Source organism: Cuculus canorus, chromosome 10 (genome assembly GCF_017976375.1).
Source record: "Cuculus canorus isolate bCucCan1 chromosome 10, bCucCan1.pri, whole genome shotgun sequence".
NCBI classification, from domain to species: Eukaryota; Metazoa; Chordata; class Aves; order Cuculiformes; family Cuculidae; genus Cuculus; species Cuculus canorus.
The window spans coordinates 1,392,084-1,417,392 of NC_071410.1; the positions used below are offsets into that span (position 1 = coordinate 1,392,084).

Sequence of the window (25,309 nt, forward strand, 5' to 3'; positions counted from 1 at the left end):
GCTATTTGTAGTCTAACAAACAACTTGAACATCTGCACCACAAAATGGTAGCTGGGTTCTTACGGGGTTTCGCAATGCAGCAGGGCTCTCAGGTTGGTTCAAAACCCATGTGAAGGGAAATCAGAGTTGCATAAAGTGGAAAAATACCCAAAAATCAAAATTACTCATCTGTGAATCGGCTGCCTGAGCCCATGAGTTTCCCATCTCCCCTGAAACCTTAACAGTTTCACAGTGGAAAAGCGTTTCTCTATGGCTCTGCTCCAAGAGGGAGCTTCATGAAACTCCCTGGATTTGTCCTCCCCGAAATGCTGACAAGTGCGATGCGTTTGGTACAGACTCCTTGAGTGATCGCAGTGCAGTGTGGTCCCTCGCCTGGAGAGCCGCTCGCTCTGGTGCTCAGATGGCTCAGGCGGGATCCGGGTCCTTTTGCACTGACTCCCTGGAATCTATTCCAGTGCCTTTGCAAGTCGCTTGTCTAGGTAGCAAGTTTGTGCTGTACGCCAGTGGTGTGAGTGGCGTGCCGCGCCGCAGGCAGATGTTCGGGGGGATCAGCCTAGTCCGTGCGGCTGCCTGCGTGCTGCCTTTCTGCTGCCGGATGTGCCGAGAGCCTCTGCGCGGGGACAAAGAGATGCTGGAAGTCGGTGGCCCTAGCGAGGGCTTTTCTCCTCACCCTTGTGCCCAGTGAAAACCTGCCTTTCCCAGGGCTTTCCCAGGTCTTCTTTATGTTCCCTGAGTGCCTCAGAGTTGAATCACTTCAGAGTTGTAGCACACTTTGCCGATTCTACGTGTCTTTGTGTACGCCAGGGGGTTGCCTGGAGGAGACTGAGGGGAGACTTTATTGCTGTCTACGACTACCTAAGAGGATGTTCTAGAGAAGTGGGTGTTGGTCTCTTCTCCCAAGTGATAGGTGGGAGGACAAGAGGGAATGGCCTTAAGCTGCACCAGGGGAAGTTTAGATTGAACATTAGGAAATAATTCTTTGCAGAAAGGGTTCTTTGGCACTGAAACAGCTGCCCGGGGAGGTGGTTGAGTCCCCATCCCTGGAGGTGTTTAAAAGACGGGCAGATGAAGTGCTCAGGAATATGGCTTAGTAGCAGACAGGTACGGTTGGACTCAGTGATCTCAAAGATCTTTTCCAACCAAATGATTCTATGATAAGGGAAGGGGAAAAGTTGCCAGAGCAACAGGTCGTTATCTTAACCGGTCTTGCTAATGTCACTGCTTTGGCAGGCAGTTGCTACGTGTCTGGCCATCATGGTTTTATTAGGTAGAGCAGTATTTAACCAATGGAAGCTGTCAGGGTAGGGATTGACCTTGTCACGACCATAAAATCAATAAATAAACAGAATAGCTTTCTTGTGTAATTTTATTTTGGATGTATATGGAGGAATCTTCCTTTTTAGAAAATGTCAGCGAATCATTAAAAAACAAATAAATAGAATCGTATTGTGGTATTGATAACACTGTTTTCCTCATGGGTGTTGCAAAGGGAAAGTTGATTGAATCTTTGATCTCCAAAGAGCCTCCCAAAGATAAAAGTGGCTGAACTATAAATTCCCAGAAGGAAGGAGCTGTGCTTTCCACTTGAGGCCTCACTAATATTTGTCTGGAATTAATTTGATGAACTTTCAAGTCCTTTCACGCATGCAGTGAAAGACCAGAGTGTGGAAGGCGTGGTTGAAGGGAGGCTGCTCCGTCCCCTTCCTGGCTCTTTTGAGTCTGGCTCATCTTGGTACCAACAACGGGACGGCTCCAATGATTTATGAATGTCAAAGATAACTTTTAGGGAAGGAACTGTGTCTTTTCTTTTAGGAAAATTCTCTTTCAAATCTTTTGCTGTCTGTGAAAAGGTGTTTCCGAGACAGATCAGAGCTGGTCCCGTGGGGCCAGGCGAGGGTAACGGCCTGGAGATCAGAGCCACCAGGATGGGACACAGGAGGCCACGGGCAGCAAAGCTGCTTCGGTGCCACTTTGTTGCTTGCTGAAAACCCCAATAAAATTGTGTGCAATAGTGCAGAGCCATCGGTTGGATCCTGTCACTTCCAAACAAGACTCCAGTAATTCAAGGGCCCCTCCTTTGAGGACTCCGGCTTTAGTTCTCCTACCCGCCTGTCATGTTTTATGGCCGTGTTTGCTTAATGTTTGTTTGTGCCCCTCCACGCGTGGTGCCCTGGAACCAATTAAGGCGGCCGAGGCCGTGTCCGGGGCCGAGGAGCCTGCCTGGCTGCCCTGGCACGGGCTGCGGTGCCGCGGGCGTGGGCTCCGCGGGGCGCCCGCGCCTGGCCCGCTCCTGGGGAGCGCAGCTCGGCTTTGGGGCCGGCTCCCTGCCCGTGCCACCAAAACCAACGTTCGCACAGCTTTAAACGCTGCCGCTGTTCGTTCCTTCTTCTCGAGGACCAGGATTAGTCCTCTTACAGCTCCATTTTACGATGCTTTCTGCTCTGTGTTACCCACTCCACCTGTCACTTAATTCACTTCACTAAAACCTGACCCTCTCCAACATCTCTCTCTTATTTTCTTTTCCCCCCTCTTCCCTTTTTCCCTTGGTGTGTTTATGCTGCTGTGGAACCACTGCTGCTCCCAGATTAACAAATCATCCCGGAGCTGGTAATTAGCAACAGTTGTGCTAAAAGGAACCATCAAGAATGTTAAATTAGTCCACTTTTAAATAAACTGTGTATGAAATGTTACATCTGTATCCCCAGAGCACCAGTAAAAATGCTGCTGGCTCTTTGCTAACAGAGCCAAAATATGGGAGTAGCATGGTTGTAACTACAGAGACAATTCCGTGCTCTGGAGGTTATAAATAATGACAGAGCATTTACAAAGCAGATGGCAATAGGACTTTTTAAAAAACTTTGTTTTAAAAAAAAACACAACAAAACACAAACCCTAGTTTCTTTCTCTCCTACTTTCATCTTTGTTCCCAGTTTGATCCCTGCCATGCTGCTTTCCTGGTTTGTTTGGTTTTTTGCTTTTCGGTTTGGGTTTTTTTCCCCTTCCTAGATTTTTTCATATTGAGCTTGGTGAGAAACAGAAGTGATTGTTATCCGTTCTTTGATTCGGGGCATGGCAGCTGGGAAGAGCCTGAGCAGATGGCTGTCCTTAAGCTGACAACAATTTGGTTCCTACTACTTTGGCAGTGCTCACTGCCGAGGAAACTCCTTGGTGAGAACTCGTGGGTTTCAGTGCCGCAAACGGCTTTTGTTGAGATGAAAATTAAATCCTGGGAGAGATGAAGCTCGTCTCGATCCCTGCTTCTACCTGGAGCTTTGGAAGGGAAGGGCCAGCTACGTGGGTTTGGTGTTTCACTTCATAGCATTCATTGCTGGGTTTAGAGCAGCTTTAGGGTGGGTGTGGGGTGGTTTTAGGGTGACTTTAAGATGGTTTAGCAGGTGGGCGGTGGCAGAGCCCGGCTGAGGGTGCCTGGCTCCCTGCGACCCTCATCCCACAGGTGCAGCATCTCAGCCATCCCTGTCCTCCCTGACCTGGTGGCACTGATGATGCAATGGGGCTGGTTTGGGGTGGGTTTTTTTATATCCAGATCACAATAGTGAACTTTCCTGCCGGCTTCCTCTGCTTTGGAAAGGGCAGGTTCGTCCCTCTGCCTCCAGAACAATCGGAGCCTTTGTGTCGGCCCCGTGCAATTCCCCAAAGCCCAAGCATTCCCAGAAACACAGATGTATGAAGGGCGATAGAGCCTAATTGTGCTCCGAAACCATGGTGATGAGCACTCAGTAAATACAGAACATTTCCTGGATACTGGAGCGCAGGAGACGATCCCAACAGAAAGGCTCACCACAAAGTGCTTGCATTTAGTGACTTCTTGTAGAATTTCTCTGTGGTTTCCCTCAAAATGGGAGAAGGGAGGAATTAAAATGATGTTTGATTCCTTGTGGACAATCTCCATCCCTTTCCTGTAACGTTGCTGTCAGAGCTTGTTATTACTGTGGTAAAATTAAGACTATGGGTCCTTTACAGATCCTTACCCATGTGTTATACCTGTGCTGGTGATGACAGGTATCTGTGTAAGGTCTGATACCTCGGGCACTTTTCAGCCATGAAGATGCAGTGATAAATACGTAGACAGCTGATGGTAACACCATAGGTGTTGTAGGTAACACCACAGTCTCATGTCTGTGCTCATTTGTAACCAGCATTTCCACCACAACAGATCCAGGGAAGCTTAACAGCTCTCTGCAAACCAAGAACGATGTTTAGGTCTTGGTTTTGGTTCTGTTAAAGCAGTGGAAGATTCATGTCATGTCATTTCTGGAAAGAAGTGAAAGCGAAGGTGAAGATGATATTGGAGGGGATCTTCTGCTCTGAATTGGCTTTTTTAATACTGAAATTACTTTGATGTCAAATTCGCTGCAGTGACCCTTAGCAATCTTTGCTGAAGCCCATCTTGAGAAACCATAGGCGGTTGTTGGTCAACCAGCATTGTGATGTTGTGGATACCCAAGCAAGACATGCTTTGAAGAGGGAAGCTCCATGGAGCCCAAGCACATTGGGAAAGCTGAGATGTTATGCCGAAAACCCGACTGGTGATGTTCACTCCTGCAGTACGCGCCGAGGGTGATAATTTCATGAGGGTGTGCTCATGAAGAAGGAACCAGGGTCTGAAAACTGGTGGAGTCCAGAATTCTTTGTTGAACTCTGGTATGTTGTCCCAATTGGATGTTTAATATTAAAAGCAATTCATTAACTGGCTAAGATGTACAAGCCTAATTGAGTGATGGCTGTGATGAGGAATTATTCTAGGTCACAGGGTTCATAGTGTATTGGTCAACGTGTCCTGATCGATTTGCCTCCTGTGTTCTTCACCAGCCCTTCCAGTTGGGATCTGGTTTGTTCCAAAAGAAATCCTGCTTCATTATTCCTAATATCTCTAAAGCCATGATTACGTGCTGTTGGTTTGTTCCATCCATGGGGCTGCTGTGGTTTGTCTTTGTCCTTCCCTGCTACCTCCTGTGTGGTTTGGTTAAGGTGGTGGGATGACAGCTGACAGGTTGGGAAACGCAGAGGATATTCAGAAGGCTCAAGAAGGGATTCAGTGGTCAGAATCTTCCCTCAGTTGCAGTTTCAGATTCCACTTGCGCTGATTGCACTTTGGGGTGGATTTCAGAGTTACCCTGATGGATTCTTAGTGCTCAGCCTATGGCTGTGCGTCAGCAGGCTTTACTGAGACTTGAACTAAACTCCAAAGCTACAACCGCATGCTAAGCAGGGACCAACATTATGAGGAGTGACTGGTGATTCCGTATTAATTCCACTTCTGAAGACTGGGGCTTTTCATAACCCCTCGGGTCAAATACTGAAGTTCAGACATCTCGGATAGATTCTTCTCTTACAAAGGACGGCCAGGACTAATGAGAGGAGAACAGATGTTCCAGCCAGGCAGGAATGTGATTGCATCTGAACTGTGTGTGCATCTGAACTACGGATGCCGTGCATCGAGCATTGTAAATGCTGAACTCAGCTCGGAGCTGGTGATTCCTTTCCCACAGTGTGAGAGGCTCTTTTGTCTCTCCTACCGAAGGATTTGCAGCTGAGCTTTGATTTCTGTGAATAACTGGTTCTCTGGCCACATCCACGGAGTATTGTGCTTAGCACATGCTCCAAGCCCATCTGATTGCAGATCAGCTGTAGCACAAAAGCTGAGGAGCCAGTGCTGAGCTGGAGCACGTAGACCTTTCTGAAGGGCCAGTACAGCAGTCTGGGCTCAGGGTCCTGCTGCAGCAGCCATGGAGTATCTGCCTCCTGCAAATCTAGGGCTGAATAAGCTTATTTTTCTGTCTGTGGGGCAGGACTGAACAGCCACACCCAGAGCTGCTGCTCTGGCGGTGGGAATTGTGAAGTTGTCTTCAGTTGTGGCCAATCTGGGCACTCATTAACAGTCTTTTCAGTTATAGCAGACCAGGTACATGAATTAGCCATAAAAGTAACTGTTACACAAAGCTGAAAAACATCACGCTGGGTGATCTTTAAGATCCTTTCCAACCCAAACCATTCTATGGTTCTATGAAGAAGTTGCGAGTGAGGCACGGCAGTTGCCAGGAAAGCTGGGGGGGACTTTTTACAAGGGCATGGATGAGGGGCAATGGCTTTAAATTGGAAGGGGGAATATTTAGATCAGACATAGGGAAGAAATTCTTCACACTGAGGGTGGGGAGGCCCTGGCCCAGGGTGCCCAGAGCAGTGGGGGCTGCCCCATCCCTGGAGGGGTTCCAGGCCAGGTTGGATGGGGCTTGGAGCCCCTGATCCAGTGGGAGGTGTCCCTGCCCATGGCAGGGGTGGGACTGGGTGGGCTTTGAGGTCCCTTCCAGCCCAAACCATTCCATCATTCTATGATTCTCAATCCAATGAGGCAGAATTACATACAGGAAGAAGAAAAACATGTGATGTTCTGCAGGGATGAGATAGTCGAAGAGATTTCCTCCCACCTGCCCTCGATTCCTTATGGAGAGCTGTGGTGGGGACGAGTGCATTGGAAACATCCAGCAAACAGTTTAAGAGAGCCTTTTGTATGCTTAGTTAAAACCTTGCTGTAGCACCACTTGGGAATCATTTCTACTGGAATTCATGACATATGTTAGTTGTTTATCTTAGTGGGATATGACTTAAAATGTCAGAATGTTTTGTGTTAAGCAACAACCGAATAAAACAAACAAAATAAAAACACAGCTGTAATACTACGCTTTAAATTGCTGGATTCGAATATGTGGTATTGATAAAGTAAGCACTGAGGCGCAGTGGTATATAGAAAATACGCCTTGTGAGTCCAGCCAGCAAGCCAAAAAAAGCCTTGAGATACTTGAATCTGAAATAGTAATGTTATTTGTCAGCTCTGCTGTAAAGATTCAGCGTTTGGAATCCAACCTAAACGCCTGAAGGAAAACAAAAGGCACATCATTTTCTTCTTCCCTGGCCAGTGAGAGTGCGGAAAATGAAGGATGATGGCTACAGGTTCTGGTGGGAACCCCAGGAACTTGGCTGGGGCGGGTTCTGTGGGAGCGGAGTTACGAAGGGTGGAGATTTATGCCTGATTGGGTTTCTGTGTTTTTGAGAAGGCAGTACAGTATCATTTTTCCAGCAGCAGTGGCTCTGTAGGTAATTGGGAGCAGGGTTTTGTCTTTGTTCATGAACACATCTGCACTGTGGTGTGCTCGCACCTACTTAGTGGGCACTGAGTACTTTTCCTTTAGGATGTTTTTAAGCCTCATGGTACCAGGAGCTTGTCCTGGTACCTTGTCACAGAGCTCAAATCCAAATGGGATTGAGGACATAAATCAACTGGTTGTTCTTTCTCGTATAGAGGAATGGAAAATCCTGTTGCAGTAGGATACCTATGCCATATCGAGAAGGCAGTGAGTGGTGACTATCAGCAGAGCTCTGGCTATTGGAGAAGCAGAGCTGAGGTTGTGTAGTAACATAGAATCATAGAATTGTGAAGTGGTTTGAGCTGGAAGGGACCTCAAAGCCCATCCAGTCCCACCCCCTGCCATGGGCAGGGACACCTCCCACTGGATCAGGGGCTCCAAGCCCCATCCAACCTGGCCTGGAACCCCTCCAGGGATGGGGCAGCCACCCCTGCTCTGGGCACCCTGGGCCAGGGCCTCCCCAACCTCACAGCAAAACATTTCTTCCCAAGATCTCATCTCCATCTCCCCTCCTTCAGTTAGAAACTGTTCCCCCTTGTCCTGTCCCTGCACTCCCTGGCCAAGAGCCCCTGCCCAGCTTTCCTGGAGCCCCTTTCCATACTGGGAGGAGGTTGGAGGGAAGGAACCCCAGGAGATAACCAGATCCAGCCCTGTCACCTCCATCCAGAGGTGACAGACTTTTAAAGGACAGTTGCTGTTCCAGCCTGTATCTTCCATGACCCCGCACCGATATTGTTCCTTGTGCCAAAAACCCTTAGTGAAAAGTATGCAAGGCTGCTGGGTCTCTCCGTGCTCCAGCACAGGTCCCTTCAAAGAGCAGCTGATAACTTATGAGTTGCACCTTCCTTTTTAAGGTGGAAAAACTGGTAAATGCATCAGAGCAACCGCATTCGTAGTACTCCTGCCCCTTCCCCGGCTCAGGCAGAGGTGATTGCTCAAGAAGGTGCCTTTTCCTGGACTAGTTGTGGACTGCTGTTCTCTTAGGCCTGTCCCTTGGGCTCACTGCCCCTGCAGTTCTGATCATCTTGAACTGCAGCAACTAAAGACTTCTTTTTCTTTTAATACACTTAAGGCTCAGTATAAGGCACGTCACAACCTACTGTCTCTGTTGGTCAGTAGCTCTGTATTTTTGCATTTAATCATCCTTCCATTCTTTATGAGCTTGACCAAGTTACTCCCTGGTGAGAAAAGTCTTGCTTTTCGTTTTTCAAACCAAGAATCTCTCTGAGCATTGGCAGGAGAAAAAAAACATTGGCAACAACTAAAAGAACCTGTTATGTGATGAGATCCTGCATCATCTGAAGCTGTCTAAGGAAGAGAGATTGTGGCTCTCTGGCATCTAGTGTCACGCCAGGGACTCGAGAGATGGGGTAAGGATGAGCTGTGACTTCTCTGTTTGTTTTTAGACTGACAGACTTGATCTGGGGTCTGTTGTACGGGATCAGAGGAATAGAGATGGAGTAGGCTACTGATCCGTGGAGCTCCAGGAGCACCATCTGATCATCTGGATGACACATGACTGTAGGCTTGCCCTTTGATTGATTGCTCAGAGGAGAAGAGCAGTGAGGCGACAGAAGGCATCTCTCATGCTTAACTCACCACAAGAGAAATGATTCTCAGCCTTTGGTGTTGATGCCCAAGCTCTTCTCAGACCCTCCGGCCAAGAAGCATAGTGTCCCAAAAGTGTCCCAGAAGGGGAGACCTCAGTGTGGAACACTTCCCCTGGAGACATATGGAGACATGAAGAATAACCTCAAAAATTGGATGTAGCCAAGGGAGTGCCTCAAAAGAGTACAAGATGAGCTGCAAACTCTTCTTGATCTCTTGGACTGGAGGAGACTGGCTTTGTGCATTAGCCGGTTTAATTCAGCACAGGGGTGGGGTATCAGAAGAAGTGTCAGCTATAAATTGGCTCAAGGGCAGTCTTGGGGGCTTAGCAGCCTATGACTCCAGAACATGACAGGGCTACCACTCAGCAAAGATTCCTCATGTGTAGGGCTTAGTGTTTCTGCTGTGCACAGAGTTTAAGTGGGGTGAAGTCAGAGCAGCAGGCTGGGAGGTCCTCCAGGCGTGGCTCTTGGTGTTGCTGTGGAAGGAAGGTGCATTAGATGAAGGACAAGGAGGGAATGCTGTTTTATGGGATGCCATCATTTAAGATGTAACCAGAAAAAGAGGATTAAGGGTGGCTGTGTTCATACATGATTTTTGAAGTGTTTAAAACAAAATTGAAACAAAAGCAGAAAGAGAAGCAATGGTGGTGGTTGAGGGAAAAATCATAGAAAGATGGAATGGTTTGGGTTGGAAGGGACCTCAAAGCCCATTCATTTCCACCCTCTGCCATGGGCAGCAACACCTCCCACTGGATCAGGTTGCTCAGAGCTCCATCCAACCTGGCCTGGAACCCCTCCAGGGATGGGACAGCCACCGCTGCTCTGGGCACCCTGGACCAGGGCCTCCCCACCCTCACAGCAAAGCATTTCTCCCTGAGATCCAGTCTAAGGTTTGTCAGACACTGGAACTGATGAACTTCATTCTGCCCTGCCTGCAGCCACCCACTCCTACTCTTTTTTTTGTGGAAATACCCTGGAACTGGCAAAGAAGCACTTTCTTTTTCAGGGAAGGAGAAAAAATTGATCGTGTTTCAGTATTTGTATCCTTGATACTTCAGCAAGGTCCAAGAAGCTTTCATCTGGATAGACCAAATTTCCTGAAAATGTTGAAAACAGATTGGTTCCAAACCTCCCCCAAACCCACGTGTTCTAGATTAAGCATGTGTTTGGGAGCTAACATCCTTCTTTCCCCAACTCCACTGTAGTCTGGCATTAATAATACCGCATTTAAAGATATTTGCGAAACCTTACGTATCTCATCCCTGTGTGAATGAAGCCAATATCAGTACACCAGTTCTGCAACCTGAGTTTTGGAGGTTTGACTAAGATGGAGTTCTTTGATCTTATTCATTGGAACAACTTACATCAAAGAAGGCAGAAGATTCCTCATCGCTTGAAATCTCAAGGAACACTTGAGCTTTTCATTCCACCACCTCCACCTTTAGTCAAATAGAGACACAGAGATTGATGGGAGCCTTAACAGGTAGGACTTCTTTAATACCTGGTCCTCATAACGGTTCCTTCTGGTATTCATGTCTGTGAAAGTTGAAAGGACCATTTAATTCTCAGATATGGGTCAAGAACAGTAACACTTTAATAGCTGCTTTGCCCCTCTTTTGTTAGGAAGCCCCAAGTGGCAGAGAACTTCCTTCTTGGAGAGGTGGAATCTTTCACAGCTGGAGGGTACTTGGTGGTCAGAGCTTTCTGTGACAGATGAGTTGAGCAGTTCACACGACTTGAGTCCCGTGACCCTCATCTGCTGGACTGCAGAGCCTGGTTGTCGTGCTCGGCATCAGTTTCTCCTCCATCAATAATGGTATCCCAGCTAATGTCCAGGAGCTCATTTCAGATCCTGTTAGCTATCTATTCTCCAGAAGTTACTGGTGGATTTGGGCAGTATTCAGAGCTTTGTCTGAGATTTAGCAAGTGGTCTCTTTGTTAAACCAGATGGTTAGCAGGGGGTGGAAAAATACTTTACACAAATTTCCATAGCTGTTGACAATAGTGATCATTAAACCTAATATTCTTCTTCCAACTACAGCCAGAAGCTCATACTTCAAAGAAAAAGCTGCATGTTCTTTTTTTAGTGCACAAAGACAATATAGTTTTGGAAACGTGCATGTTAGATAAGACTTGCAGAGCACCCTGCTTCTGTTTTCATCTTCAAAATTAGATGTTCATCTTGAAAGTAGCTGTGGACTTGATAATATCGGGTCACCTTATGCTTATGTTATGCATGAGTGAGAAGCAATGTGGCGTTTCTGGAAGAAGCTGATGTCTCATTAATCATCCAGATTTTATCTCTGATTCTGTTTGTAACCTGGGATGAGGATGAGTTCTCGGTACCTCCACCCTCTTATCTCTCAGAGGCAAAGCGATGATGACAATATGGAGATGGCTCGGTTGTATTATCCAGCCTTACACATTCCCCAAAGCAGAGTCACGCTTAAGTAAGCAGATTGGTGTTATAGCATGGTGACATAGTGCTAGGCAAATAGGCAAGGGAGCTTTAATAATCATAGAATCATAGAATTGTTTAGTTGGAAAAGACCTTTGAGATCTTCAAGTCCAACTGTACCTGTCCCCTACTAAGACATATCCCTGAGCACCTCATCTACCCCTCTTTTAAACCACTCCAGGGATGGGGACTCCACCACCTCCCTGGGCAGCCTCTGCCAGAGCCTGAGAACCCTTTTGGTGAAGAAATTTTTCCTGATGTCCAGTCTGAACCTCCCCTGGTGCAGCTTGAGGCCATTCCCTCTCATCCTATCGCCTGTCACTTGGGAGAAGAGACCAGCACCCAAATCGCTCCAACCTCCTTTCAGGAATTTGTAGATAGTGATAAGATCTCCCCTCAACCCCCTTTTCTTTGGGTCCCTCAGCCGCCTCTCATAATCCTAGGGGCAAGCAGTGAAAGCCAATAGGTTTGCTACAGCCAAAAGGTTGGCACAGGCTGTAGAGGACGGTGACTCCTGCACCGTGCCTTCCTGAAACTGGTTGAACACCTTGAAGACATCAGAAGATGTCTTTGTTCTGAATTGGATGTGGATGCTGCTAGAGTGGTGGTGGCCTTTGTTGACTTTGTTCTGCTCTTGGCAACTGTGAATTTGAGATACCTCAGCAGCCTTCCTGGGTACCGATCCTTTGTTTGACCGCTTTCTGTAGTGGTCAACCTTTGATGGGTTTTACATAAATAAGCGTGATTACAAAGTTCTGTTGCCATCAGTAAAACCAGTTTGAACTGTTTTGCAGGAATTTAAACTACTTCTTGTTAATCCACACACACAACCAATAAGGGAACGCAGGGGTTTTTTAATGAACTATTTATATCAGCATATGTCCTAAAGAAGTTTTGGATATTTCTGTATTTATAGTAAATCACAGCAGCGTGTAGCGTGCAGAAAGAAAAATCAAGGGGGGGAAAAGTAAACTCTATTAATCTTTATAAGAGAAAACATGTCATATGTAATATCCTCGAGTTGCATCACCATCTGGCTTTTTTTCTGAAGTCCTTAGAAATGATCCGGCAGATGCTGGGGCTGCAGGAGTTGGGGGCGAGAACCTGCTCCCTGAACCACAGTTAAGATGTCTTCTGCTGCTTGTTGGGCCACAGCTATGGTTTTATACAACAAAAACCTCATCGATTGCAATTATTTTCTTAAGTGAGCAGCTTGCATCTCAACTGGGTCATCCCTAAAGCCCGTGGCCATAGTGTTGGAAGTAACTGGCATTGCTTGGAGCCTTCTCTTTGCAGGTGCCCAGAGCAGGCTTCCAGAGTGGCTGTTCTTAGCCTTGTCTTGTTGTCATATAGAGCTGTCTTTTCCTGCTTGTACGCTTCTCTCAAAGTTTGCTGCTCTTGCTGGCTTTCTGTTCCCTCCTTTTCTGCTATTATCCCTTTTTAATCTCCCAACAGATGTGGAAAATAAGCTTTTGGAGAAGTCTAGGTCTCACGTGCCATTCAAAGCCAGGGTCTTCAAAAGCCCAGCACACAGTGTTGCTACTCGAACACCTTTGCTGGAGAAGTTCTGTCCTGTGATGAGGAGCTCGTCTGGCAGATGACAGAGCTGGCCGGTTATTACAGCGGCAGCCGGTGGGCTTTTCCTGCAGGAAATCCAGTGGAAAGAAAGTATAAATTTTAGGAGTAGATCAGGTAGCTGGCTTAGAGGTCTCAAGTCAGGGTAGCAGCCTGCTTCGTACCTTAGTAGCTATGGCAAAAAATAACCTCACCGCTTCCCAAAGGCACTGATGAACTTTTGAGGGCCTTTTAAGCAGTGACCTGTGATGTCAGAGGGCTCACTGTGAGCCAGAAGACCTCTTCCTAACGTGTCCTACTCCTTCTGGATGTTAGAAGCCTTCTTATTCCCAACTTAATGGTCTTGGGGAGCAACTCACGTGGGTGAGGACATGCCAGCGCTGTGCTTTAAGCCCCAACAGGTCTTACCCCTCCATGCCCATCGCTGTAGTCTTTCCCAGTGGTGCCCTCATCCCCTTCCTGGCATTGACAGCCAATGAGGAGAGAAGTGCTTGACGGCTTCCTGACCTGCCCAGGAGCCCTTCTGTGAAATTGTCCTCATTTAAGTTCATCTGGATGTGGATGAGTGGACGGACTGCGTTGCTCCCGGGATTTTCAGCCCCACCTCCTGGGTGGCACCAGCATTGCCCCATGTCCGCGAGATGGATTTTCACTGCTTTGTTTTAGGATTGCAGTTCTGCCTTTCCTGGCTGGGTGACAGCAGGCTGTGTCCCCCAGAGCTCCATCTGAGGAGCCCCATCATCCAGCAGAAAGCTTTATTGCTCTCTATGCTTATATAATTTATAGGACTATGCAATTTGTATGACTGAATCTCATCCTGTGCTTATTACTGTATCCTTCACAGCTGTCCAGCCCGTCCTCTCTGACACCCCAGTCCTCTTCTGCATTAACAGCTCTTGTCAACCTCCCTTCCTCTGCAAAGCAAAGCTCAAATGAAGGGTTGAATAGAGCTGACAGCTCCTTCGAGGACGGATTAGAGACTAAGCATAAATTTAATTTCAGATGAAAGAGGGGAAATGTAGAAGGGGGTGGATTTCCTTAGGTCTGGGCTCTGGTTTGACCTCAAACATAAGCAGACAGCATGCGGGAAGGAGGTGAGAGATAGGTGAGCTTGGTAGGAAGAAGGACAGAAGTCAAGCGCAAGCACATATGGAGAAAAATAGCAATGCTTGTGTAGCTGTCATGTTGAATACCAGCAGTCAAGACCACGGGCTTGATCTCTAGCAAGTTTATACTGGATACGTTAAGGAATTCACGAGGAACAGAGGTGATGTCACAATCAGAATCATAGAATCGTAGAATGGTTTGGGTTGGATGGAACCTCAAAGCCCATCCAGTTCCACCCCCTGCCATGGGCAGGGACACCTCCCACTGGATCAGGGGCTCCAAGCCCCATCCAACCTGGCCTTGAACCCCTCCAGGGATGGGAAGAATTTCTCCCAACGTCTAATCTAAATCTTTCCCCTTCCAATTTAAAGCTATTCTCCCTCATCCTATCACTCCATGCCCTTATAAAATGTCCCTCCCCAGCTTTTCTGGAGCCCCTTTCAGTACTGGAAGCTCCTCTAAGGTCGCTAAGAGACCATTACCAGTTTAGACTCAATCGAGAAAAATCTGACAAGTGTACCATTTTGAGAAAAAATGAGGAACATTCCATTTTCCGGTGTATCAGATGAACCTTAGGGCTCCCTGCTACGATTAAATTATCCACCTCCTCCTATTGGGAGACAAACAGATGCAAACCCCAGCGGCTCAGAAGCTCCCAAGGTTAATAATATTGGGTTTTTTTCATGTCAGAAGTATTTTTGTGTTTGTCGAAAGATTCACTTGCACAGCCGTAACATCTCTCTCTGCCGTGCCTGGAACAGATGCGTGTGTTGTAATATAGACTGCGAACATTGACATCGCATGTGGTTCTCATTCCTCCCATTCATCTTTGAAGCTAATTGGTTCCATCCATCTCAAATGTGTTTGGCTTGCCGCAGCTATTTGTACTTTCACTCTGGTTATAGCGCTAATGGTGTGATATATATAACATGAAATAAACTCTCGTGACTCTGAGGTCTGCAGAGACACAGACACAGCCCTCGCGTTTTGCTTGCTGGGTTGGGTTTGTTTTTTTAAATTATGTCCCCCAGACAATTTTTTTTCTCTGCACTGAAAATATTATTAACTAGCTGGTGGCGAAAACGAGGGCTGGTGGAGATGGCTGGCACGATCGCGGCTCATTCAGCATCACGGGGGCTCAGGAAATGCAAGAAGAGGAGTTGGCATTTGCCAAATGTGAATGGTTTTGCAGTTCATCTGCTGGTGGACCTGCTGGTTGGCTTCAGTGTTGCTCCCTGGCAAGAGGCTGGGACTGGCATTGTTAGGAGCCGATGTGTTGTCCTATCTACGTGTGAACGTATGGATTAGTAAAAAGTAGTAAATTAGGCAAAATAATAAATTAGGTAATGCCATAATTGTCCCATGACCCAAAAGTATAGAATCATTGGGTTGGGTTGGAAAGGACTTCAAAGCCCATCCAGTTCCAACCCCCTGCCATGGGCAGGGACACCTCCCACTGGATCAGGGGCTCCAAGCCCCATCCAACCTGGCTTTGAACCCCACCACTGCTCTGGGCAACCTGTGTAATGTAAATCGTAGTATAATGTTGGCAAATTAATATTCCTGTTGAAAAAGCATTGGTAATGTTGCTGGGTATTTTTATTTTTCCCTTTAGCCACGGGAACGCGGCATTTCTATACTAATTGGTCATTTGTGTTTCTCTACCAGCACTGACTCAAAGCAACCTCATTACCTTCCATTCATTATAAGCGTATCTCGGTTAAAGGTGACTGCAATCTTCGATGTGTGTTTAAATTCAGATTTTAGAGGGATTTCACTGATGAGCAGTGAGGCAATATTTGGGGATTTTTGCAGATCATTCCCATCCCTGATGAATTTTTGAGGAAGCAATGGAACACATTTCATGCTTCAGCTTGTGCTTGAAAAGTCATGTAGTTTCTCAGCCTCACTATAAATATTCTCAGCTCTTGCGAGAGAAGCTATATTCCCATTGTTTGAATAACCCAGTTCATACTAATCTTTTGCTTTTGGGGCTTTTTTTAGTACTTTATTATCTTCAAACAATTTGGCTCACAAGTATTTGGGTTGCTGCTCTCGGCTGAGAGCTGAGTCACGCTAACTTTCTTCTGACTTGTCCTCATCGGGAAGTGAAATGTGTCAGCTTTAAATGTTAAGCTTGGCATTTTCAAGCTAGCAGAGAAAGTTCACCTATGGCTCCATAGACCACAAATGCACCCCTTGTCCACTTGGAAAATAATCTGCTGCGTAGGGGTCGTGGTTTTATGTGGTTTCTGTTGAATCTTGGGGGTTCTGCTCTCTGAATTTTGACAAGCTGTGCTCCCATCAGCATCTTCAGGGGATCTGTGTGGCAGATCTCTGGACAAAGCTCTGAGGAGTATTCATAGAATCACAGCGTCATTAAGGTTGGAAAAGCCCTCTAAGCTCATCCAGTCCAACCCCACCGTGATGACTGCACCATGTCCTGAAGTGCCACGGCCACACACTTTTGAACCCCTCCAGGGATGGCGACTGCACCACTGCCCTGAGCAGCCTCTGCCAGGGCTTCACCACCCTTTCAGTAAAGAAATTTTTCCAGATGTCTAATCTAAACCTCCCCTGGCACAAGTTGAGGCCATTTCCTTTCATCCTATCACTTGTTACTTGGGAGAAGAGCCCGGCACCCACCTTGCCCCAGCCTACTTTCTGGGAGCTGCAGAGAGCGATGAGGTCTCCTCTCAGCCTCCTTTTCTCCAGGCTAAACAGCCCCAGGGCCCTCAGCCACTCTCTGCAACCCTTGTTGTGCAGCCCCTTCCCCAGCTCCGTTCCCTTTCATCAGACGCGCTCCAGCCCCAAAATGTCCTTCTTGGAGTGAGTGGCCTGAAACTGAACCCAGGATTTGAGGTGTGGCCTCACCAGTGCTGAGTCCAGGGGAACAATCCCGTCCCTGCTCCTGCTGACCACACCAGGGCTGATCGAAGCCAGGATGCCATTGGCCACCTGGGCCACTGCTGGCTCGTGTTCAGCCGCTGAGGACAAGCACCCTCAGGGCTTTTTGTGCTTTGCTGTTGGCCAGAGGAGGTGGTTTAACTCGTCTTTGCAGTTATGGGGAGAGGTGCCCACCAAAAGGCGCTTGCTGGCGTTGTATCAGCCATGGGTTGCTGGTTTGAGGGAGGGTAAAGCAGATCTGGGTGCCAGTAAAGGCGTTATAGCTTCACAGCAGAAAACTCTGCTCCTTCAGCTTTCTGGTTTTGTTGCCAGTTCTGTTCCCTCTCTGGGTCAGTGAGTGGTGTTGGCGGTGGGGATTTTCTACAATGTGATGATCACTGAATTTCACGAGTTTTCTTCTTTTCCTTTATAGGTCCAAGTTCAGTGAAAAACAAGAAAAAGGGTAAGTTTGAGTTTTAATCTCATTTTCCTTTCTGTGCCTGTGCTGCCTGGCTGTGAATTCTCTCTAGCCAGCGTGAAGGAGAACGCAATGGCCGGTTCTCCCCTCCGGGAAGGGCAGGGATTAAGGTGGTGCATGGTCCCACGACCCAGCTGCTCCCATGGCAGGACTGCAGGACCTGTGTGATGTGCTCCTGTAATCGCACATCAGTGCTCCGTAATCGCACATCCCATCGCTGTTAATCCTGGGATACAAACTCCACATTTATGACTGAGGGGTTGAGACAACCCACAGTTAGAAAATTAGGATAAATTTACCCTGAAAAGCAGCGTAACGTTTTATGCTTGACAAGTTTGTCCTAACAAAACCCCAAGCCCCTAAACCAGTGTTAAATCGGTCACGCTAATCGTAAGTGATGGCTGCGGTGTTCGCAGCGTTTCGGCAGTAGCAGGGGATGGCGTGGAGCTGTATTACATACAGCTGGAGCGCTGTATAAAATAGTTTAATTTTATGGTATTGTCACATTTAATTTTATTTAAAATTAAACTGTATTGTTTGGTGAACTGTTGTGGAACCAGCACGCGAACGGTGATTAAGGAAACCTTCCTGGTTCTCCCTGCTTTGAGTTTATAGTGCCTAGTGCACGTGGGTAGAGACGGAGACTTGGCACGCTGGGACCCTCCCTGGAGAGCTGGGGTCCCCTTGGTCACAAGATGAACTGAGAGCTTTATTCTTACTGAATATCTGTTTTCCACATCGTGACTTTCAGAAGTGAGGTTCCAGCGCTTGTCAGACCTCACCTGGAAGGCTGTGTTCAGCTTGGTCTCTGTGATACAAGAAGGATGTGGATAGGCTGGAGATGGTCTAGAGAAGGACCAAAAGCTGATCAAAGGGCTGTGAAGCCTGCTATACGAGGAAAGGCTGAGAGAACTGGGTTTGTTCAGTCTTGAGAAAAGAAGGCTTAGAGAAGACCTTATCACCATGTCCCAGTAATTAAAGGGTGGCCACAGAGACGATGGTGACTCCCTTCTTACAAGGAGTGTCATGGAAAAATCAAGGGGTAATGGGCACAGGTTACTCCTGGGGAGATTCGGATTGGACACAAGAGGAAAAATATTCCCAATGTGAACAATCAGCCATTGGAATAATCTCTCCATGGCAGTGGAGGATGCCCCAGCAGTGGCCTCTTTGAAGGTTCAGCTGGACGGGATGCTGGGCTATCTTGTCTAGACTGTGCTTTTGCCAAGGAAGGTTGGACCAGATGATTCTTGAGGTCTCTTCCAGCCTGGCATTCTGCGATTCTGTGTGTGTGATTCCATCAATGCAGAAAAGTAGCTGAAATTGCTTGAAAGAGCAGGAATGCACAGAAAATAAGTGTCCCTGTGTGGCGTTGGCGTTATGTGCAATTGTTTGACTGCCAAACTGGCAGCTTATTTAGTAGCAAACCAGATTTCTGAGGCAGTTAAACCAGCTGTAACGTGTATCCCTCATGGGACGGAAAGTTGAGAGTGACAGCAGCAGGATTCCCAACTCGCTGCGCCTTTTCCTTCCTTGAGATGGCTGAGGTTCGAGAGGATGGGAGTGAGAATTTAGTCAGCGTGCGTTAGGGGAAACGGGTAAGGGGTTTGGTGCAAGATGACAAGTTCCAAACCATGTCATTAACCCGAGGAGGAGGAGAATCACTGGATTCGAGGAAGGCTGGCATGTCGCCAGCTCAGACTTGAAGACACAGCTGTTGATCTGGTCAGAAATACTGCTGCGAACGATTTCTGCCCGTAGCCTATGTAGTTGTAGGATGCCAGCATTACTTTAATCACTCGTGCTTACTTTAACTTCATTTTCTGCACATTGAAACTGAACTGCACAGTTGTCCTGCTTCCAGGTGGCCATTTGGAGATTCCCACCTCTCTGCTACCTAAAATAGATGGGGTTTTCCTTACAGTTCTGTTCTGTGGCAAAGATGGATATTTAGTAGAGAAACTACTACACAAATGTGCTCAGAACCCATTCCAGTATCCATTATTTCATATCCTAACTGCTGCTGTCACCTAAAAAAGTGTTTAATTCCATCCTAGAGTGGCCTTTGTTTCAGCAATTGAGACAATTTTGCTGAGTTAATAAAGCTCTTTGGCATAAAGGCTGTTCCAAAGTTGCATTTTAAAAACTACATCAAAAGAACATAATTTCTATCAGAGATCTGGAACATCAGGAGAGCACGGGTCAGGCTTTCCCTGCAGGTGGGATTTCAGCCGCTCTGTGTGTGCCTGAGTCTTTGCTTACACGGTTGTGCAGCTTCTCTTCCCTGGAAGGAATGATGAGATGTGTTTGAGGATCATGGAAATTCCTCAGGGCTTCTATCCTCCCGATTGGACTGGTCTTTCCCTTACCCCTCCATCCAAAGCCCCAAAGGCATGGAAGCATTCCACTTCATCACCCGCTGGAGAGGAGCTGAGGTTCCGCTCTGCGCTGCTTCAGCTCTGAACTGCCCTCTGGAGGCACCGCTCGCCCTCAGATAGGAGTCCAAGCCATGGGATGATGTGCTGTCACATACGTGTACAGCAGGTAGAAGCGATGGTGAGCAATTCCATCAAAAAATGGAGAGCAGAAACTGCAGAGCAGCTCCTCTCGCCTCTGAATACTCCAGCTTTCACAGCACCGCATTGCAACGCACCGTTGGTCAAAGGGAGCATCCTGAGGTTGGCCAGCTCTCGGGCACGTTGCCGTTGGGGGCCGTGGGACCTCCCAACTGCATGCCGAGAGCAGGGTGGCCAGGCCAGGGCTGCAGCCAGAGACCTGGAGCATAGACCATCTGAGCCTTCACCTCTTGGTCCTCGTGCCTCGTTTAAATCTAATTAGATACACTGGGAGGAGCCTGCAAGGCGGTGTCCGGCTTCGGCCCTGCCAGCAGCGTTGTCCTCATGGTGGAGAGCTGCAGGACCCCGACTCCAGCCAGCCAGGTGCTCCTCTGTGTTCCTGCCCTCCAACCAGCAACAAGCCATCCCCAATCTGCTTTCCTTGTTCCCAGGGCTTTCCTGTAGGTAAAAGACAATCTCGTACTCAGTCTGTGAAGAAACTAACATTTGACCTTCTATTTTTCAGGTAAAAAGGCTGGTCCTCCAGGGCCAAATGGTCCCCAAGGGCCACCAGGTCCTCCTGGGCCTCAGGGCCCTCCTGGCATTCCCGGCATCCCTGGGATTCCCGGCACAACCGTCATGGGACCACCCGGCCCCCCTGGCCCTCCAGGCCCTCAAGGTCCACCTGGACTGCAGGGTCCCTCAGGTAACTGGTTTGTCCCCTCCTCTGCTCGGAGCCCTCACATGCTGGGGGGACGCAGGAGATGCCACAATGGCATTGCTGCTCTACGTATAAATAAAGCTCCAGGGTTCCATCTGAGGACAGTAGAGGGTCCCAATGTGGTGGTGCAACACCCTTGGGTAGGAGTTGGGTGTTCCTGGGTTGTCCTCACACCCACAGAGGGACAAGGGGAGCAGTGGGAACCCAGCAGTGGAGGTGTCAGGTGCGATGCCGCAGGCGAGGTGGTGCCTGTTGGAAGAGGATGCAGAGAAAGAGCAAGGAGCAAAGACCCGCAGAGCCTCAGTTGCTTTGAAGCATCCCACTGCGGTCTGCTGGTGCCTGATGTCAGTGTACGCAAATAGGTGGCTCTTCCTGGCGGATGCTCTGTGTTTGTGTTAATTCCCCCTAAGCTGACACAAAGCCTCACTTTGCAGCCGGACTGGGAAGGCTGATGCTTAGCACAGCAGAGGACCCGCACCAACCGAGGCTGCTCCCCTCCTGTACCAGATGAAAGCATGGTTTTCTCCTGCAGTTTTTGGTTTCATTTTTTTTTCTTTGCATCCACACCATTGTTGTTTCTCTATGGAATCCTGTGCCAATTACCTTGCTGAAATCCCTGAATTTAATCTGCATTTTAAAGAGTTATTAGTGGAACTTCATATCGATGTTGTTTATTATTTATATATGAACAGTCTAGCATTAAAAATGTGTCTTCAGAGAAGTTTGGTTGGACTTGGTGATCTTAGAGGTCGTTTCCAACCTTAATGATTCTATAAAATCAGGGCTATTCCCCTCTATCTCGCCTGACTCTCAAAGGAAAACTTGGTTAACCTCTCAGTTTATATCTACAAAATTGCCAAAGCGGAGGCCAGGAGCAGCGCGAGGTCCTTCACGCTCCAGGGGCAGCCCACAAGCGTCTCCGCTTCAACAGAGATTTGGCTCTCGGAGAAAAGAGATTTCAGCCTGGAGCTTGAATGCAATGAATGACCTGAGTTGCTGTGGTGTGGAATTTGTGATCTTTGCAGCCAAGAGGCTTTATTGCCACTACTGATCAGGAAAAGGGTTGTGCAATTTTTCCTTCTGGTGGAAACTGGTTGAATAACACTGTTATTTGTGTTAGACAGAGATGTAAGAATAAAATGGGGAGAAGTAGAATGAATCTTTCTTGTTTGTGTACTTTTAGCATTCAGCCGCACCGCATAGCGCTGTTACTGCCTTCCTCCTGTTAATGGGAGGAATAAATGGGAGTTTAACGGTTACCACGGGGTAAGAGAAGTTGTATTTACAGGAATATTTACTGAAGCTCTTTCAAGCTTCCACTTCAATGATGTGAAATTGTGTTTTGCAGGTGCCACGGACAAAGCCGGCTCCAGAGACACCCAGGTTGGTTGATCTGCTTCCAAGAGTAAAAAACCCACCTTTGCCTGGATTTTTGTAAACATTGCCGGCTGCATTTGCTAATGTTGTGTGCGATGGTATAGCTCCAAGAGACCCACTCCTTCCTCCCCTGCTAAACCATAGCTACACGGAGTGACTGCCCAAGCTCACTCCCAGGGAAGGGATTGGGTCCCCATCCCTGGAGGTGTTTAAGAGAAGAGATGTTGTGTTTGGGGGCATGGGCTAGTGGTGGACTTAGCAGGGCAGGACTGATAGATGGACTCGATGATCTTAAAGGTCTTTTCCAGCAGAAACAATTCTGTGATTCTGTAAATAGCAAGCCTGGTTAATCTGGCTCGGGCATCTCGCCTCCTATGCAGTGCTTAAGCGTGGTATTGTCCAGTGCTCTGATCGTCCTTTTTCGTTTCTGAAAAGCACTGATGATCTTGGGGTGCTGTTGTGGCTCTGTGCTGGTCACCAGGGCTGTGGAATGTGTTGAGTGATGGTAAAATGACGCAGTGGTTCCTGTTAATGGTAAATGCTGTGATCTCCTTTGCAGCCCGCAGTGGTCCACCTCCAAGGCCAAGGCTCTGCAATCCAAGTGAAAAATGGTAAGGATCTCATGATATTGACGGTTACTGAAAAGACCCCATCCTGCCCCCGTAGCCTCGTCCCTGGGCCTGAGTCCATCCTGTATCGCGGGTCCCTGGTGATCCCTGCTGTTGGCCTCCCCCCACAGTGGTCTGCTTTGCCTCGCTGTTGAGTCTCCATCCCTGTTTCCCCTGCCCTCCTATTTGTCTCCCAGATTCTCTCTGTCTTGTGCATGCCAGTTATTCTGTCCTGCTGAATCTCCCTTCTCCTTGCCCTGCAGATACATGATGTGCCTCCTCCAACCTGCTGCTGTCAGATTTCCTCAGCCCCTCAATGGCCAGCCTTCTTCCCCTTCTTTCTCTGTTTTAAGCCCTCAGTGTATCCTTTTCCTGTCAGCCCTGTTGGTCTGTGTTTTCCTCCAGTTTTCCCATTACTTTGGCCTCGAGATGCACCAGGGGAGATTTAGTGTGGGTATTAGGAGCAATTTCTTTCCTGAACGGGTTGTCAAGCACGGGCAGAGGCTGCCCGGGGAGGTGGTTGGGTCCCCATCTCTGGAGGTATTTAAAAGATGAGTAGATGTCATACTTGGGGACATGGTCTGGTAATGGATTTAGCAGAGCTGGATCAATGGTTGGACTCAATGATCTCAAAGGATCTTTAATTCCAAGCAAAACCATTCTATAATTCTATGATTTATGGCAGGGGGAGGCCCAGCTGTAGTGTGAGGGGCACAGCCACTATCTCCTCCCACTTTACGCTGCAAGCATGCAAACACATAGCCTTCAGAGTCCCTTATGCATCTCTGCCCCCACCAACAGACTTTAAGCCTTGAAGCTTCAGTCCTGCTGAGCCATTTCACGTCCACAGGCAGCTCCTTGCTCTCATCCTTCCTCCCTGGACCCCTACCCAATTTCTGCTTGAGTTCCTGCTCCTCTTGCCAACAGCTGCCTCTCATTCATTAGCTGCTGCCTCCCTGCTTGCGATGGCTGGAGGAGCTGGATGTCTCGTCCCCAGCCTGAGTCACCACGGGCAGGTCCCTGGGGAGCGCGGGCAGCAGCCCTGGTGAACAAACCCCGTCCCAGACCCGAAAGGCTGCAGCTCCCACAGGTTGGTGCAGCCGGGATAGGGCTGCAGGACCCCCGTCTGCCAACTCCTGCCCCATGCCTGGGACAGGGAGGGTTGCCCAACACTCCCGTTGGAAGGCAATTTCTCTCTTTTAGCAGATGGGAGCTGTGGGAGCTGCAATTTCTCCTGGTTAGGGAGTGCTTACAGCGGGGTTGGGGAAAGGTCCCCAGCAGAAAAAGGAACGTGGCCATTCCTAAGAACAATACGAGGGAAAAGGTGCTGGTTTGCTTATGTTCAGAAAGTAATTATCCCTTTATTATTGGGAAGGCTGTATGTTTACCAAGTGTACGCTACTCTCTAAGAGTGGGAATTGCCCTGTGAGTGTCCTTCCCTGCTGCTCGGGAACAATCCGACACTGCGAGCCATTAATGCTGTCCAGCTGACAGCCGGCAGAAAGCACAGCGTTGCTCATTTAACACCAGGGACCGGGAACAGATGAAGACTGGGCTGAAGAGAGTTGTATTTGATCAAAGAGGGCACCTACAGGGTCTGATGTGTCCTCTGGACCTGCTGTGGTCCTCAAGGATGTTTCTGTTGATGTAGTCTTCAGCACACCATCTGCCGGAGCTCTGCTTTTAGTGTGGACACCAGGGAGAGAGGTGTGGGGAGAGGAATGAATGAGGTGGAAAGTAGAGAAAGGGATTTAATGGTCTCAGGGCTGGGTAATGTCAGCTGAGGATCTTTCTGGGAGAGCTGGATCCTGGTCCTGCCTCTGCTGCAGAGTTTTTTCCATGATACCAGGGAAGTCACCAGGAACAATGACATAAACAGATGCATTTCAGGAGGTGCTTGAGGTCTGAGTTGTAGAAATGCTTTTCTAATCACAGCTGTGATAATTCATTTGTGATCTGTGGCTGAACATGCAAAAGCAACGTGAAACATCAGCCCCTGTCCTCTCTGGTGAGTTGGGAAAACTTAGCAAACACCTTACAGTTCTGGCCTGGATTTGCCTGTGCCGGAGTGTCTTTGCTTTGAAGCAGGGGTTGAACTGGGAGCAGGTTTCTAGACCAGTAAAACACTCAAATATGATAATAAGCTGAATTTAGTGTCAGGAGAAGGCAAGCTTGTCTGTATCCAGTGCTGGGGTGGATGTCGTGTAGTACAAAGGCCGTACACCAATGTTCAAGGATAAGGAGAACTACTCTTGATGAGGACAGTAGAGATGTAAACCAATTGTGCTGTGCTCTGAACAAAATAAGCATCCACCAGCAAGCGATGGTCTGCTTAGAGAGGAGTCCAAACTATTAATTCTGGGATTTGCTTACTGAGTTACTTGACTTTTCAACTTAAGCCTGTGCCAGCTGTTGTGTATGAAACCTTGCAATGTCACTGTATTTCTGTGCTCCTGCGCTTTTCATTCTGACGGGTACTGAGTGACTGCCGTTTTCTCATACTGAGATCTTTCAGGTGGAGTCCTCAATGACTGGTCTCGCATCACTATGAACCCCAAGGTGTTTAAGCTGCATGCCCGCAGTGGGGAGCTGGAGGTACTGGTGGACGGCACATACTTCATCTATAGTCAGGTAGAAGTGAGTACGGTCCTAGGCCTAACTCCTATTCTTGTGTTCCAATGGAAGCCTTGCATGAACCACGAGAGGGCTCCAGACAACTAGCAAATGCCAAGAACTTGTGTGTACTTTTAACCGCTTCGTGCTCTAGCAGA

At 48.1% G+C, this 25,309-nt stretch overlaps 2 protein-coding genes across 5 annotated transcripts in view; both read left to right on the forward strand.

The window, feature by feature from the left end:
• Positions 1-25,309, forward strand: part of ARR3 (arrestin 3) — a 349,343-nt gene that overhangs the window by 254,505 nt on the left and 69,529 nt on the right. The gene's annotated exons all lie outside the window — the stretch shown is intronic.
• The window catches only part of EDA (ectodysplasin A), a 78,007-nt gene that overhangs the window by 46,773 nt on the left and 5,925 nt on the right, over positions 1-25,309 (forward strand). Inside the window, exons 3-7 of one of the 4 annotated variants that reach the window (XM_054076025.1) lie at positions 17,233-17,262; positions 20,359-20,538; positions 21,902-21,936; positions 22,490-22,541; positions 25,054-25,175. In XM_054076025.1, the coding sequence (XP_053932000.1) occupies positions 17,233-17,262; positions 20,359-20,538; positions 21,902-21,936; positions 22,490-22,541; positions 25,054-25,175 (419 nt within the window). Of the gene's footprint in view, positions 1-17,232; positions 17,263-20,358; positions 20,539-21,901; positions 21,937-22,489; positions 22,542-25,044; positions 25,176-25,309 lie in introns of all 4 variants that reach the window. The other 3 variants (XM_054076026.1, XM_054076022.1, XM_054076023.1) reach the window with 3 other exon arrangements.